At 34.9% G+C, this 15,067-nt stretch overlaps 1 protein-coding gene and 1 non-coding gene across 2 annotated transcripts; both read right to left on the bottom strand.

The window, feature by feature from the left end:
* Positions 1 to 6,562: 6,562 nt before the first annotated feature.
* LOC18429933 (agamous-like MADS-box protein MADS9) lies at positions 6,563 to 8,910 on the bottom strand. Its single transcript, XM_006840101.4, has 7 exons — positions 8,502 to 8,910; positions 8,237 to 8,303; positions 7,600 to 7,661; positions 7,384 to 7,483; positions 7,184 to 7,225; positions 7,045 to 7,089; positions 6,563 to 6,938 (listed from the first exon to the last, which is right to left on the bottom strand). Exons 1-7 carry the CDS (start codon positions 8,687 to 8,689, stop codon positions 6,804 to 6,806), a joined length of 639 nt encoding a protein of 212 aa, XP_006840164.2. The 5' UTR covers positions 8,690 to 8,910; the 3' UTR covers positions 6,563 to 6,803.
* Positions 8,911 to 9,323: 413 nt separating this feature from the next.
* Positions 9,324 to 9,429, bottom strand: LOC148781777 (U6 spliceosomal RNA). Its single transcript, XR_016058720.1, has one exon. It is a non-coding gene; the product is annotated as a U6 spliceosomal RNA (small nuclear RNA).
* Positions 9,430 to 15,067: the final 5,638 nt, after the last annotated feature.

Here is a 15,067-nt window from a genome sequence, read left to right as displayed (position 1 = left end):
GCTTTGTTCCCTTAATGTACCTCATAATTATTTTTACTGTTTGAGCTATTCTTGGATTACTTTGATATCTACTAACAAGTCATACAACATAACTCCAATCTAGGCTTGTACATCTTACTGCATATACCAAGCTACAAATAGCTTTTGCATAGGGAACATTAGGATTTTTTTATCCTTTTACTGGACAATCTTTCCTAGACTATTTTACTCCCATTTCAACAGGAGTAAACAATGGTTTGCAATTTTCCATTCGAAATCTTTTAAGGACAGAGTCAAGATATCCCTCTTGGCTCAAACACAACACATTTGATTTTCTATCTCTAGTTATTTTTATGCATAGTACATAAGATGCTACTCTCATATCTTTCATCTCAAAACGAGAAGAAAGCCATGACTTAGTTTTATCAATCATTTCTAAGTCATTTCAAACTAGTAGGATATCATCTACATATAATGAGAATATTGTGAATTTACTCCCTCTCTTCAAGACATACACACAATGGTCCAATCTATTTACTTCATATCCCATATGTAGGATGGCATCATGAAATATTAAGCACCATTGTTTTGAAGATTGTTTTAAATTATATAAAGATTTATTTAATTTATATACTTTATTTTATGGATATTTAATTATAAAGCCCTCAGGTTGTTTCATGTAGATGGTTTCTTTTAGTTCACCATTCAAGAATACAGTCTTTACATCCATTTGGTAAAGTTCTAGGTCATAGTATGCAACGATTACCAAAATCATTATAATGGATATAAACGTTGCAACTAGGGAATAAGTGTCAACACAGTCGACTCCCTTTCTTTGGGTAAAACCCTTTGCCTCTAACCTAGCTTTAAACTTATCAATTGATCCATCAGTTTTAATTTCTTTTTTAGTACCCATTTAAAACCTATAAGTTTTCTATCTGATGGTAAATCACATAAATCCCAAACTTTATTTTTCTCAATAGAATCCAGTTCTTCTTTTATGGCACTGAGTCATTCTTGAGATTCTTGTGACTTCATAGCATCATTGAAGTAAAAGGGTAATAGATTTCATCTAGGTCAAAAAGGTAATCTGTCTCCTCACTCATATAGAAGTAGAAATCATCGAGATATAATAGATGAGCTCTAGACCTTTTTTGACCACTTAATATTGGGTATGTGGGTATTTCAATATCATCAAGTTGATCAGGGCTATCCATATCTACTGCATGTAGTGGTTCTAAGTCATCTATGATATTAAGTGGATTATCGTTATCCACTACAGGTAGGTTTTTTTCAATAAAATCTTTTAGGAACTTAGCATTTCTACTTTCATTGAGTCCCTTATCTTTATGATAAAATCGATATCATTTTGAACTTTTGGGGTATCTCACAAAATTACAAAGTAGAGTTTTGTTTTCCTGACAAGCAGTGTTGACAGGTTGGAAATTCCACATTACTAAGATTTGGAATAAGACCCCATTTAATTGACCTATTTGTTTTGTTTTTTTCTTTGTGGCCAAGGCTAAGATGCCAAGTATATGCATCAACAACCATTACACAATTAATATAACAAGAATAAGATGAAATTTTATTATCGGTTTTCTCATTTATATGAAGAAGGAATAAGTTGTGGTCATCAACTAAGTGTCCCCAAGCATAAATTTGTCTACGCTTTCCAATTGATACTTTCAATGATCGGAAATGGACTTCAAAGCCATTCTTATAAGCAAGCAAATAGATACAATATTTCGTCTCTTACAAGAGACAAAATATACATAAGTTAATACAAGATCGATTGTCGCCACATGCAACCTACAAGTTTCTACACCTAATATATCGGAATAGGTATTGTTCCCCATATAGATGCGCTTCTCCTTGGCTTTTATTTTTTTAAAGTCATTGAAGAGGCCTTTTGAGCTTGCAATGTGTTGATTAGCTTTTGAGTCCACCCACCATCGTTTGATGTCGTGGTCTATCAGCAGGCACTCATAAACCACACAAACAACTTCACTCTTCTTGTTTCTATTCCCACTATTCTTTGGATTTTGTGAGTTTCTATTTTGTGGACAACGGTTTTTGAAGTGACCTAACTGACCACATAAAAAGCATTTTGGCAGTCCATGTTTAGTTTATTTGTTGTAGGGCATAGTTCATTTGTTTTTTAACCTATTGTTCATCTTGTTAAACTTCCCTTGAAATTTATGGTTATCAGACTTGTGTTGGCTAATTTTGGAGATCCTTGAGCAAATATGAGTTCACTCCTTTATCTTTGTTCATGTGCTTTTACTCTAAGGCTAGTTGCATAGGTATGTCCCCTAATGTAAGAGATTTTGCATTCAACTTAAGTGCAATTGTTACCATCCCCCATGAAGGTGGAGGACAATTTAAGATAGTGGAAACTTGCATACGCTCGGGGATTTTATTCCCAACAATGGCTAAGTCCTTAGCCATAACGAGCATCTTGTTAACATGTTCCACTACATTGTTACACTCCTTCATCTTAAATAAATTATATTGTTCTAATAACAATTGGAGGGGTGTTTCAAAGGTTGAGTCATATTTAGTTTTTATTGCCTCTAGCATTTTCTTAGATATTTCATGATGCTCGAAAACCTTAATAAGGTCATCTTGCATAAAAGTTATATAGATGTTTTTGCTATGAGGTCATATTCTAAAAATTTTTCTAGCATTTTTCTTTCTTCTTCAGTTGGTTTATCACCAACTTTTGGTGGATCTTCTTTTAGTACATATATTATTCTATCTTGGATGAGAAGATATTCCATCTTCCTCTTCTATATCCCCAAATAATTTCCATTCAATTTTTCAACTTGGGAAAGTTCAGCCATTACAAATCTATTGTCAATTTGCTAAGTTTTGTGTGAGCAAATTGATTCTTTCTAAGTTTTAAAGAAGCTAAACAAGGCACCAAAAATTTAATATTTGGTCAATACTTGTACAGAGGGAGCTGCAATTATTTCATAAAATAATATCAGTTATTAAGTGATGTCTTAAAAAAAATTGAAATAGGTAATCTCTCAATCTATAAATAAGTACTACAATTATCGAAGACAATATAAAATTTCCCGCTTATGTTATTTATTTGGGGTGCAAGAGCAATATCACGGTGTCTGAGTCTTGATAATAAAAGAGCAAATATCAAATATCAATTTCTATATGACACCAAGGCAGTAAATGCATTAATTGCATTCAAATATCAGCAATACAAAAAAAGAAGAAGTAAAGAATAAGTCTTCTATAATTTTCGTCTCTCCCTTTTCTTTTTATTTTTATTTTTATTTTTATTTAATAGAAATACCAACAATATATAAGGCAACAAAATAGCAAAATATGTATTTAGAGATGTGATATATGTACAAAGTGACTATATCTTTATAACAGATAATCCACCATTAAATATTTAATAGAGATGCAATATATGTGTGATTTAATGTTGTGGTTGCAATGACTTGCACACAATTAATACTTGAGGCTGGGCCCATCAAAAATATTTTCAACTTCCTTAGTTTTAAAAAGTATGGGTGCTGCCTATCGTTTTATATCTATCGGTAATCATAAGCAATATCTTAAATACGACTGTACTCAATATTTTAAAATATGGCTGCATGCAATATCGCAATATCTTAAAAAATATTGCTGCATGCAATATCTTAAAAAAAATATTTCGTTACCAACTAGATATTAGTTTGTTACCAACTAGATATATATGGATCCCTATTTTTCTTACATGCTAGCAAGATATTAGTGAGCCCTTATTTACTTCTATGAGTATAAAGTATATAAAAAACAATAATTCACTTTACGTGCTTATCAGAATGCAAGTATTCTAAGTAAAATAACAAGTGACTTTTACGTGCTTATCATAATGCAAGATATTTTGAGTATAAAGTCCAAAAATAGCAAAAAGCGAAAAAGAAAAAAAAGAACAACAATAACATTCTGTACTATGTATAGAAATTCATTGCAATATTGCCAATAGAGGTTTACAGTATTGTAAACACAGTGGGACTTTCCTAAAACAGAGACGATAAGAGAGTAAAATTTGATGATGCCCTTATGTAGTAACCTTCCAAAAGGGATAATAATAGATAAATAAATAAATAAAAGATCAAGGAAGGAACGCACGGCTGAGGCACACGGGATAATAAAGAAAAGCTGGATTGAGATTGAGAAAATTACAACAGCACCAAGATCACTATAACAACCACGCTCTGATACCAGTGAAAATGGAAATTGATGGAATGCGTATGATACCAGCCCGAGATCAAAGAAAATGCCGTGAGGCTGGTGATCGCAGAGCCCTGATTTTTCTTGGCCTTTTGAGGGAGAGCAGATGAGTTTTGTGTTTACAAATGAAACTCGTATATCTTTCTTGCTGGGTTCTTCCTCTCTCTGGCTTCCTATTTTGTAAAGAAAAAAAAAAGGCTTAACAGTTATCTTTCCTACGGGTGTCTGAGAAAAAGTCTTCCTTGATCTTAAGGACATTCATCCAATATTCACAAGGGCATGTGAACGTTGGATGTGATCAATATAGGATTCAATTGTAAGCCTCCCAGCCCACAATTGTAGGCAAAGTCATGCTAAGCCTTATGACCATACGTGTTAACATTAAATCCCTCGAACCGCTTGATGAAGGTTATATACTAAATTTCACGATGGTCTATGGGATATATTGGGGTCCTTATTTTTTAGAGAGAGAATATAGAAGGAAGAGTGAAAACCCAAAAAGAGGAGAGAGAAAATCACTTGAGAGACTTAGTTCTGTTTTGTAGTATAACGAAGGTGCCTGGTACAAACCTCACCGGAATTACAAGCACCTAATGAAGACTAACACACATCGATATGCGCTGGGAAGACCGCAGGCCACTTTCAAGACACCATGGTCAGTGTTTGCAGTATGGTCCGTATCATAGTCCAGAGTGGCTGCAATGTAATCCATATTTAGTCGATTGGACTCCAATCAAGATTCGAATAGAACAATGTTCGAAAAGTCTACTTGGGCTGACTACTTGGCCATGCCCCAGCTGAGTACTCACATGAAGTACTGTAGCAATTGAGAACTATTAAAAAATAAAATAAACAAATTCAAAATAAAATTTAACAAAACACAACTAATTGTAGTTAAAAAAGTAGCAAAAAATAGAATATAGATATGAAAAAAGTTTATATTAGGTGCCTTAAAATGTAGAATCACAGATGCACCTAAAAATTCATCGGAAAAGGTTGTTGTAATGTTGAAAAAACCTCTAATTGATCATCGTGATATTGAGATGTATGAATATGAAAAAAAAGAGATTTTGAGTCTCAGAAGTAGTGCATCTTGCAATACACAGTCTAGACTGTCCATTTTTAAGATTTTCATATGTTTAAAGATCTACTTGATTTTAACTATTTTTGAAGTGTGTTATTGATTAAATTCAAAGTTCTAAAAAAATTTCTCAAACTTTGTGACACACTCCAAACTATCCCTTTGACATTTAATGGCTAGCAGCAATTGTGACTTCCTTGTAACAAAGATAAATGGTTCCACTGTAGACAATCTTTTTAAAAAATGAGTTTATGATTGAAGATATTTTTAATTTTTTTCAAAAAAGATGAGAAAATATAAAAATAAGTATTCATTGCCAAAATACTTTTCAATCTTTGTCAAAATGATAGAAAATACAAATAAATATGTTACACATATATTTCTTTTTATTTTTTTTTATAAAAAAAATTAATTAATTAACTTTTTTTTTTTTTTTTAAGATTCTCGAGTTGGACCTCGAATTTGAGACAACTCGGGCCCAAGCCAACTTAGCCGATCTTTCGAACACTGGAATAGACTAGCAAGACTGCACCCGTGTATTGGCTACGGTGTCTCATGCATTGATGGAAGTGCAAAATGCCTCTTAAGCGCGATCACACATGCAAGGGACGATTCACGGAAACAAATATGTCATAAACATAAAAGTGGATTCCTCTATTTAAACATGACTCCTATTTGAAGAAGTATATATAAGGTTGACTGCTTATATCATAGAATTAAGGTGCACTTCAAAAATCGATCCAAAAAGGCTGTTTTGATTTTTCACATTGGAAAATTATCTAATTGATAATCTCAACATTGAGATCTATGGATATGAAAAAAAAATAAAAAGAATATTTTAAGTCCCAAAAATATTTCATCTAGCAACACATTATTTGGACCGTGTTTAAGATTTTTATACGTTTATATATCTGCTTAATTTAAACTACCTTTTGAGTTTAAAATTTTATAATTAAATAGAAAAATAGATTATGAGGCCATTCTAAAGATTTTCGACATCAAAATTACATCCTATAACAAAATTTGGAGGTGGGCTGCAACCTTATGCAAACCACACCCTTTTCACTCACCGATATGGAACTAAAAGTGTGTCACTTAAGTTGTACTTTTCTTTTGTTTAAAGGAAAAAGCAACACATAACACAGTATACCATTTATTTATTTATTTTTTTGACAAATAACACGGTATAACATATTTTGAAGCAGCAGTTTCAAGAAACTAAGATTCCCACTATGCACTCCTAGCATACATGTTAGATTAACCAGATTAAGCACAATTATCACATTTCCAATGCAAAAAGTTACAGAAAAAGTAAAAAACACAACAAAAACCAAACCAATCGTCATTTACATATTTTTTCCTGTAGATCAACAAGAGTTAAAGGCATTAACTCTGTCCTTGAGTAATAATAATACAGTGGAACTCAAATCCAAATAAAATGTTAAATACCATTGTGAGCATAGTTTATTTGTGTTTTTTTGGGGGTCAATAGCACAACTCATTTGTTCTGCTGTAGATTTGGTTGGATGGGTTGTACACGAAATGCTCCAGGACCTTGTGCAGCAAAATCCCTTTCTGCCTGCAAATGGTGATAACTTTGTTCCAATTCTGTGATGTTGCCATCAACTTGATGCTGATTTTGAGAGTGAGAAAACAAGTTCAGACAGAATCCTCATAAAACCTTAATGAAACACTAGGAACTCTAGAATCAAAATTTTAAAATTGAAAGAGATTAGTACCATAATGTACTGCAATTGCTTGTTTTGTTCTTCGAGGATTTGTTTCTGTGGCCCCAAATGGTTGGTTATGCAGAATGGTGGATCAATTCAAAATTCAAAGCTTTTCACAGAGAGAGAAGGGGGGAGGGAGGTATCTTACATTGCTCTTTAGCAACTGGGTCCTGCTATGAATATGTTCCATCTGTTGAGACAGTTAAAATTGAAAAATAAGCAGTGAGTTTAGAGTGAAATACGTTTCAACACGCTTCAAATACGCAACAGGGCATTGAAAATGGCAGACTAGCCTTGCTTCCATAAGAATTAAGTGACAAAAAAGAAGAAAAAGAAACGAGAACTTGCCTGCTTAGCACGAACGCTAGCAATACCCACTTCCAAAGAGTCTTCGAGCCTATTGAGTTCACCGGCCGTTAAGGAGTTCAGATCCTCACCCATCAAGTGCCTGAACCTCCGGATTCGAAAATCAATGGAAAATCCAAGAGAAAGTTGTTTTGAGAATTTATTAATGTTTAAGGGGAGAGGAGCATTTGAACTTCAGAGAGAGAAATCAAACGTTACCTTAACTGAACCCTCATGTTTTCATTCTCTTTCTTCATCATACCGACCTCTGCGCTCAAGTGCTATAACACCACAATTTGGCAGTCAAAAAGTATTTCTAGTTTCCGAAAGAACAACTGCTTTATACTGGTTGGATCGCATTTCTATAATATCCGGTCCAGAGGTATAAAGCATCCATCATCTAAAAACAATTGTAACTAACTGTCTAAATGTTTTCTTAATATAATTATTATTTCTAGTTATTTTTCATATTCATGGACTCCATGTAAAAGATTATATATTCTAAAAATTAGGATCAAATTATATTTAAAAATATATTTATTGTCAAGCCCGTATTTCTATAATAATTATTTGCTAAATAAAGATTTTTAATTTTCTCCCACTGTAAAATGTAGTTTTTTTTAAAACGAAAATATAATAATATTAAGTCAATGAAGAAATAAAATTATCTGGAAGAAGTTTTTTTTGAAAAAAAATGAATTACGGATTTATATGGGATCCATTAAAAAAATGATTTTTTTGAAGATTATTCGTAGTTTCGTTTAAATTGAAAAGGGACCATGGTCAATAAAACAACTTCATTTTGATATTCTTTTTTTGCATTTTGATAGTAAGAGAGAGAGATAGGAGGTGCAACCTCATGCTGGGCATCCCATAGCTTATTTCCGGAGGTCCTCTGGTATTCTCCTAACATATCCTTTAGCCTTCAAGCTCAAAACGGTATGAGTAAATCAACAAGAGATAGAGAGAGAGAAAGATAGAGAACCAGAAACTAAAAGAAACGGAAAAGAAAATACAAGAGATAGAGACCATTCCGATCAGTAGACGAAGAGAGAGTCGAAGATGGAAGAAACTCAGAAGAAATAGAATACAAAGAAGAACAAGAGAGAGAGAGAGCTCACGAGGTAGAAGGGGTGCAGTATTCAAACATTTTGCCGGTGCTCGAAAAGAGGACGAGAGAGACCTTGGCATCGCAGAGAACGGAGATCTCCCTTGCTTTCTTCAGAATCCCAGTTCTCCTCTTGGTGAAGGTCACCTGCCTGTTTGTCGAGCTCTCTATCCTCTTTATCTCAATCTTCCCTCTACCCATTCTCTCTCTCTCTGCAATTCCAATATACAGTTTGAGTCTCTGCAATTCCAATGTGGAAGAAGAGAGAAGAAAATAAAGGTGAAAGAGAGGAGATGGAATCCATTTAGGGGGTGGAGAGACAAAACTTTCGGGGAGTGTAGGCACAGTCCAGCATTTTCAAGTAATTAGCCTAACTGCCCACCCTCTCTCTCTCTCTACTCCGTTAAATCTCTCTTTCTTTCTCTTGTAAAATAAGATCAATTTATGGAAAATTACAAGGGACAAGAATATCAATATTTTAAAACCCATATATTTCCTATCTGGATTGGGTTGTCGATCTAGATATAGAATCAGTTAGGACAGAACCGACTTAGGAATACTACGGATCCTCTCCTGATCCCCCCGTGAAACCCCCTTGTTCATTTTTTTCCTTTTTTCTATAAGTTTATCTACTATTTTTTGTGGTCCCCTAAATCCCTAATCTATAAACGTCTATTTTAATTTTAATTTTATTTATTTTTTTTTTAATTTATTTGGATGACTGATCCAGACATTTGAGAAGAATCTAGATTGTCGATCCAAACCGGGATTGAGGTGGATGATTCCACCTATCCGTTTTTGAAAACATTAAATAATATCTTTTTTTTTTTAAATGGAAAATTTGGACCATTTCTCGATTTGTGCATGTCATCCTTGCGCAAGGGCCATGCTAATCTTCTCTGTATCATTCTAATTAAACATTAGAGAATATCTTACTTTCTTTTATGATTTATTTTAAAAAATCACGTGCAATGATATTTATTTTAGGTGTGTTTTTTATAAATGAATGAAATATTGAATCTAATAATAAAGAATATTGGCATAGTGGTATTTTATTTTAAAAAATCACGTGAAATGATATTTATTTTAGGTGTGTTTTTTATAAATGAATGACATGTTGAATAATTGATAAAATTATTCTAAGAATAAAGAATATTGGCGGAGTGGTATTTTAAGAACGCACCGTAAATTTCTTCTCTCGAGTGAAAGACCCCTTAAGGAAGATTTTTTAGATTTAAAATTTTAAGATCCAATCAAGAATTAACATAAAAAATTGCCTTCAAATTGCTAAACACATGATCGTCCAACAGTTTGATGCTATTTGTTTTCAAGGGTATTTTATCTCAAATAAAAATATCACTCAGACTAAATATTTCATCTCAAAACCTATTTTCAAGGACCGGAGTAAAGCTCTCGATGGGAGGGAGGTATGTGTGCTAGGCGGTAAGAATGGCGGGATATTGGATTCAAGCCCTCTTTTGGTTGCGGTGGATCGAGTAGCTTGGGAGCATCTAGATATCAAATCAGAATTTTTTGTGTCAGGTTCTTTCTTGCCTCCTGTTGCTGCTTTTTTTGGCTTATCTGACTGGGCCTAGAGGGTTTGGAATTTGTCTCACTGTCTTGATGTTAACACTATCGATGCCAACAAAGTAGTTTTAAAACTACGTTCGAAAGAGGAGGTAAGGAAAACCCTTTCTTTTAGATTCTGTAGAGTCAGAAGAAACCTACTTTTGTTATATCATTGAAAGCCTTCAGATCATGCATCTTTTTTTACAAATAGAGTCAGTTTGGTTAAAATTGTGGGGTCTCCCTCTATCTGCCTGGAATTTGGTTATTATTAAAAAGGTGGTTGGGTGGCTTGGGGTCTATTAGGATTTGCACTGGGACTAATTTTTGAGTCCTATATGTCAATTTGTGCATGTTAAGGTTGGGAAATATTTCGGTTTGTCAATCCTAAGGAATATCCATTTATGCATTTGTTTATAGTGCAAAATCAGAGAGATCTTCAGACGAAGATCTCTCGGATCTGAACACCACAAACTGATTTTAAAAGAAGATAGAGAAAGCGGGGAAAATCGAATTCTGATCTGAGGCCAGATTTGCTCAGAGACAAGCATACCTGCTCTTAGTGGTAGCGCCAGCATGATCCGAAATATGAAACACTGAATAAAAAGAAATAAACTAACTATTCCTAATTAAAATGCAATAAAAAGAAGAAACAAGGAAGAGTGAAAGAAATATACCAGACCGGGCCAGATGGCTCGGAACTCCCGAGGCTTCAAGGCCTGGCCCGTATCAGAACCGGTATCCTCTTGTTTTTTTCTCTTCAGGTTTTGACCAGGCCTTGGCCTGGTTGAATGGGTTTTCTTGATCTAAGGATGGCAGAAACTAAGGTTTTCCTAGGTCTAGGTTTCTTAGGTCTAGGGTTTTACAAAAGGTCTCAAACTAGGGTTTTTTTTTTGAGCTAACTCTTTTCTGACCTAATTCTTAGAAAAGCCCCCACAAACAGCCGCAAATTTTCATTTTTATAGATTGAGAATCGACTCAAAAGGGCAACTTACTATCACTAGCAAATCACCAGCCTGATATTTATGGGGTCTCGGGTCTGGGCGACACCAGTGGCATCGCTAGGCCAAAATTGGTCAAATTCAGGAAATTTGACCCAAAATAGTTGGGGGACCTTTGGCATCTAGAAATTGCCTTTTCCGGCCAGTGTCGCCCATGTCAAGACTGCTCAAAAACAGAAATTTATGATGCAGAGCAGATTCTGGTGCAGTGAAGATGCTGCCTACCAAAAATAGTTTATTTTGGGTCAGTCTAGGCTTGGTGACACTACCAGTGTCGCCCAAGGCAGAACTGCCCAAAATGGCAGATTCTTGTTCAGGACTGATCAATGAGTTGTCCTGCCAAAAACTGATGATTTCTGCTCAAATTGGGTTGGGCGACCCCAGTGGTGTCACCCGGACGACAGTTGTGGCGTCGTCCACACTAGTGGTGTTGCCCAGTCTTGATTGGGTGGCACTACCAGTGTCACCCCCACCAAATATGACCGAAATTGCCAATTTTCAAGACAGGTCTGTTCTAGAGGCTCTTGTGATTCTTCTTGAGAAAATTTGGGTCAAAACAAGTTATTTTGCTATTTTTAGTGATTTTTTTGGTAAAACAGGGTATCTGTTTGATCATAGGTCACAGGGTAGGCAGTATGGTTCTGGATCACAGGATAGGCAGAATGGACTATGGTTGGGGGTTTACTAGGATAGTGTGGTACTATGGGTTCAGGAAAACTATAGAATTTGCCAGTTTTAAAATGGGGTGTCTACAGTTGCTTCTCTTTGGCACTTCCTGTCCTTCGAAGGACAGGTGAGTGACAAATAAGCAGACACTTTGGCGTTCCCTGTCCTTCGAGGGGCAGGTAAGCAACAAAGACGGTGGCATTCCCTGTCCTTCGATGGGCAGGTGAACGACAAAATAATGCAGAAATTATAAATTTCATCCTGACGTTACGTGGTCAGAGGGCGCGCCAACTAATCCCTCTAAGTCATTGCGCTCTTGAGTTCATCTACCTAGGGCATTTTCATCTTAAGGTTTTTGGCATGAAATGTCGGTGAGTTACACAAGCTTGAAACTCGAGTTGGATTTTCTGGCCATGCAACTTAACTTCAAGGGTTTTACAATTTCAAATTTCTTAAAACTAAAATTTTCTTTGATTTCCTTAGGGTTTCTTAAGGTCTTCTATAGGTTTCACCTTTTTAGGGAAAGGTTAGGCCAAGTCAATCCTGAACAGATAGATGAGGCGGCAACACGGTGATCATTATATACGGGTGTCCAAGTTCAAAAGACATCTTAGAAATTTTGAAAGTAGAGGGAGATTTGAAATAGAACCTAGAACTTGGACAGGTCACGATTTTAACAAAGAAATTAAAGTTTTTGAAAACACAAGACATATAGTGAAGCTTTTTGGAATGAGAAAAATATTTTGAAAAATAAATTTTAGTTAAAAGTTTTTAGCTCCTGCAACCATAGAGCCCTCTAAGAAGTTTAACGTCATGCAGCGATGGACAACACACTCGACCTTTTACGTCATATGGGGCTAGACGAATACACCCGGCCTTTTATATCATACGGGGCTAGACATTTTCTGAATACCCACGACTTTTTACGTCATACGGGGTTAGATGTTTTTTTAATACACCCGATCTTTTACGTCATACGAGGCTAAACATTTTTTGAATATACCGACCTTTTACGTCATACGGGGTTAGACGTTTTCTGAATACACCTGACCTTTAACGTCATAAGGGGTTAGACGTTTTCCTATTTCGACTCTTTTACGCCACACGAGTTTGATGTTTTCCTGTCTCGACTCATTTACGTCATACGAGTTTGACATTTTCTAGGTTGGATTTTGGTTGGCAGTTTAGGCTTATGCCAACAATGAGCATTTTCTTTTTTATTTTTGATTTTTTTTTTTTTGAAATTGCTTGGCAGTTTAGGCTCGTGGCACGGAGGAGCGTTTTCATTTTGAATTTTTTTTTTTGGCTAAGCGACACGAGTGGTGTCGCCCAAGAAAAGAAAAAAAAACAAATTCCTTTTCATTTTTATTTTTTGAAATTTTTATTTTTGGATGGGCGACATGGGTAGTGTCGCCCAAGAAAAAATATTTATTTTTTGATTTTTATGTTTTGGTTGGGCGACACAGGTAATGTCGCCCAAGAAATTTTTTTTTTTTGATCTTTTATTTTTTGGATGAGCAACATGGGTAGTGTCGCCCAAGAAAAAAAATTTATTTTTTGCTTTTTGTGTTTTGGCTGAGCAACACGGGTGGTGTCGCCCAAAAAAAAAAAACATTTTTTTATTTTTTATTTTTTGACTTGGAAATTTTTTTTTTTTTTTTTTTTATGTTTTGGTTGGGCGACACCGGTAGTGCCGACCAAGAAATGTTTTAAAATTTTTGGATGGCCAAGAAATTTTTTTAAATTTTTTGGATGAGAAATTTTTTTTTAATTTTTTGAATGGAAAAAAGTTTTATTTTTTGATTTTTGTGTTTTGGGCTGGGTGACATGGGTGGTGTCACCCAAATTTTTTTTATTTTTTATTTTTTTGGATGGGCAACACTGGTGGTGTCGCTAAAAAAAATTTTATTTTTTTATTTTTTAATTTTTGGACAGAAATTTTTATTTATTTTTTTATGTTTTGGCCAAGAAAATAAATATTTTTTTAATTTTTTGTTTTTTGGATGGGCGACATAAGTAGTGTCGCCCAAGAAAAAAAAATCTATTTTTGATTTTTTATTGACCCTGTTTTGGGGATTTTTTCTTTAAAAAAAAAAAAAAAACGTGAGTCTTACATTTTAGCTACTTGTGACCCCTTTGGTGGTACCTATATGAGCATGTCGGGTCCTTACATGAATCTTCTGGACGAGGAATCATCAAGTATATTTTTTTATCTTTCAACCTCAACTCTTGTACTTCAATTCAAAAGAGAGTTCTCTAGAGTTTCAAGAAAATATAGTCTTGAAAATACATGATACTGCCCCTGGGTGATCAGAATCTCTTTGAGTTTCTGATTTCGTTCTAACACCATTCATATTTCGAAGTCCAGATGATCGAGGTCCTTAACAATATTCCATCAGGCTAATGCTTGTTGATTTTTCTTTTGACACCATTTTGACTCAAGAAGAAGGAGGAGAAGATGTTAAGAGAGAAAAGATTTTGGAGAATATGAGGAAGGAGAGATCTTCTTCTTTTTCATCGCCCCAGGATCGCTTCGGGTGTTCACCCTAGAAGCCTTTTTTCCAACGCTTGGGATTCCTTCCGGATATGTAGCCCAATCAAATTTTTTTTTTTATAGCTTTGGGGCCCCTTTCGGGTGTTCAGCCCTGTAGCCTTTTTTCCAATGCTTGAGGTTCCTTTCGAATTATCATTCCAACAGATTTATTTATTTATTAATAAGAAAACAATGACAAAGGAAGAGGGGAAGGAGGAAGAAGAAGAGTTAAGGTGCCTTTTTTTTTTTGCAGCAAATCACCCTAAGATCATATAGGAATTCGATCATCTTTCCCTCCTCCAAGTGGCAGGGAGGTTCTAATGTCAATTATCCTCTGATTTCCCTCGCGTCAGGTCGGCATCAATATCTCTTTGACAATAGTTGTTGAATTTTCGTCGAACTTTTCCTTTGAACTGCTCTACTTGAACCTTGATTTTGGGACAAAAAAAGTCACTGTTAGTTTCCTAATCCCTCAGTCTTTTGCATGGACGGATAAGCTCATCAGGGTTTTCCCATTAATGGAGTACTTTATGTTACACAGTAGGCGTTAATGGCTTTTGAAGTGTGAGGCATGAGTGCCTCATTTGGTTATTTGTAAGGGGTGAGTGATCACCCAACTCTTTTTCGATTATCTTTTTCATTGCAAATTTTGTGTTGCTTTTCGGAGGTTAACTCCTTAGTAGGTTCCTTCTCATTTCTCCAGCTTAGGTGAGACTCTTGTGCAAGAAGAGTGATTGAGTTACTATAGGAAGACCTTATGGCATGTTAGGAGTTGACAAACAAGGGCTCAATCTCATTAATTTCCCTTGTCGT

Source organism: Amborella trichopoda, chromosome 6 (assembly GCF_054954075.1).
Source record: "Amborella trichopoda isolate Santa Cruz 75 chromosome 6, AtrichopodaSantaCruz75HAP2 v2.0, whole genome shotgun sequence".
Lineage (NCBI taxonomy): Eukaryota > Viridiplantae > Streptophyta > Magnoliopsida > Amborellales > Amborellaceae > Amborella > Amborella trichopoda.
Note: the sequence above shows the minus strand (reverse complement) of the source record. Positions and strands in the feature narration are given on the sequence as shown.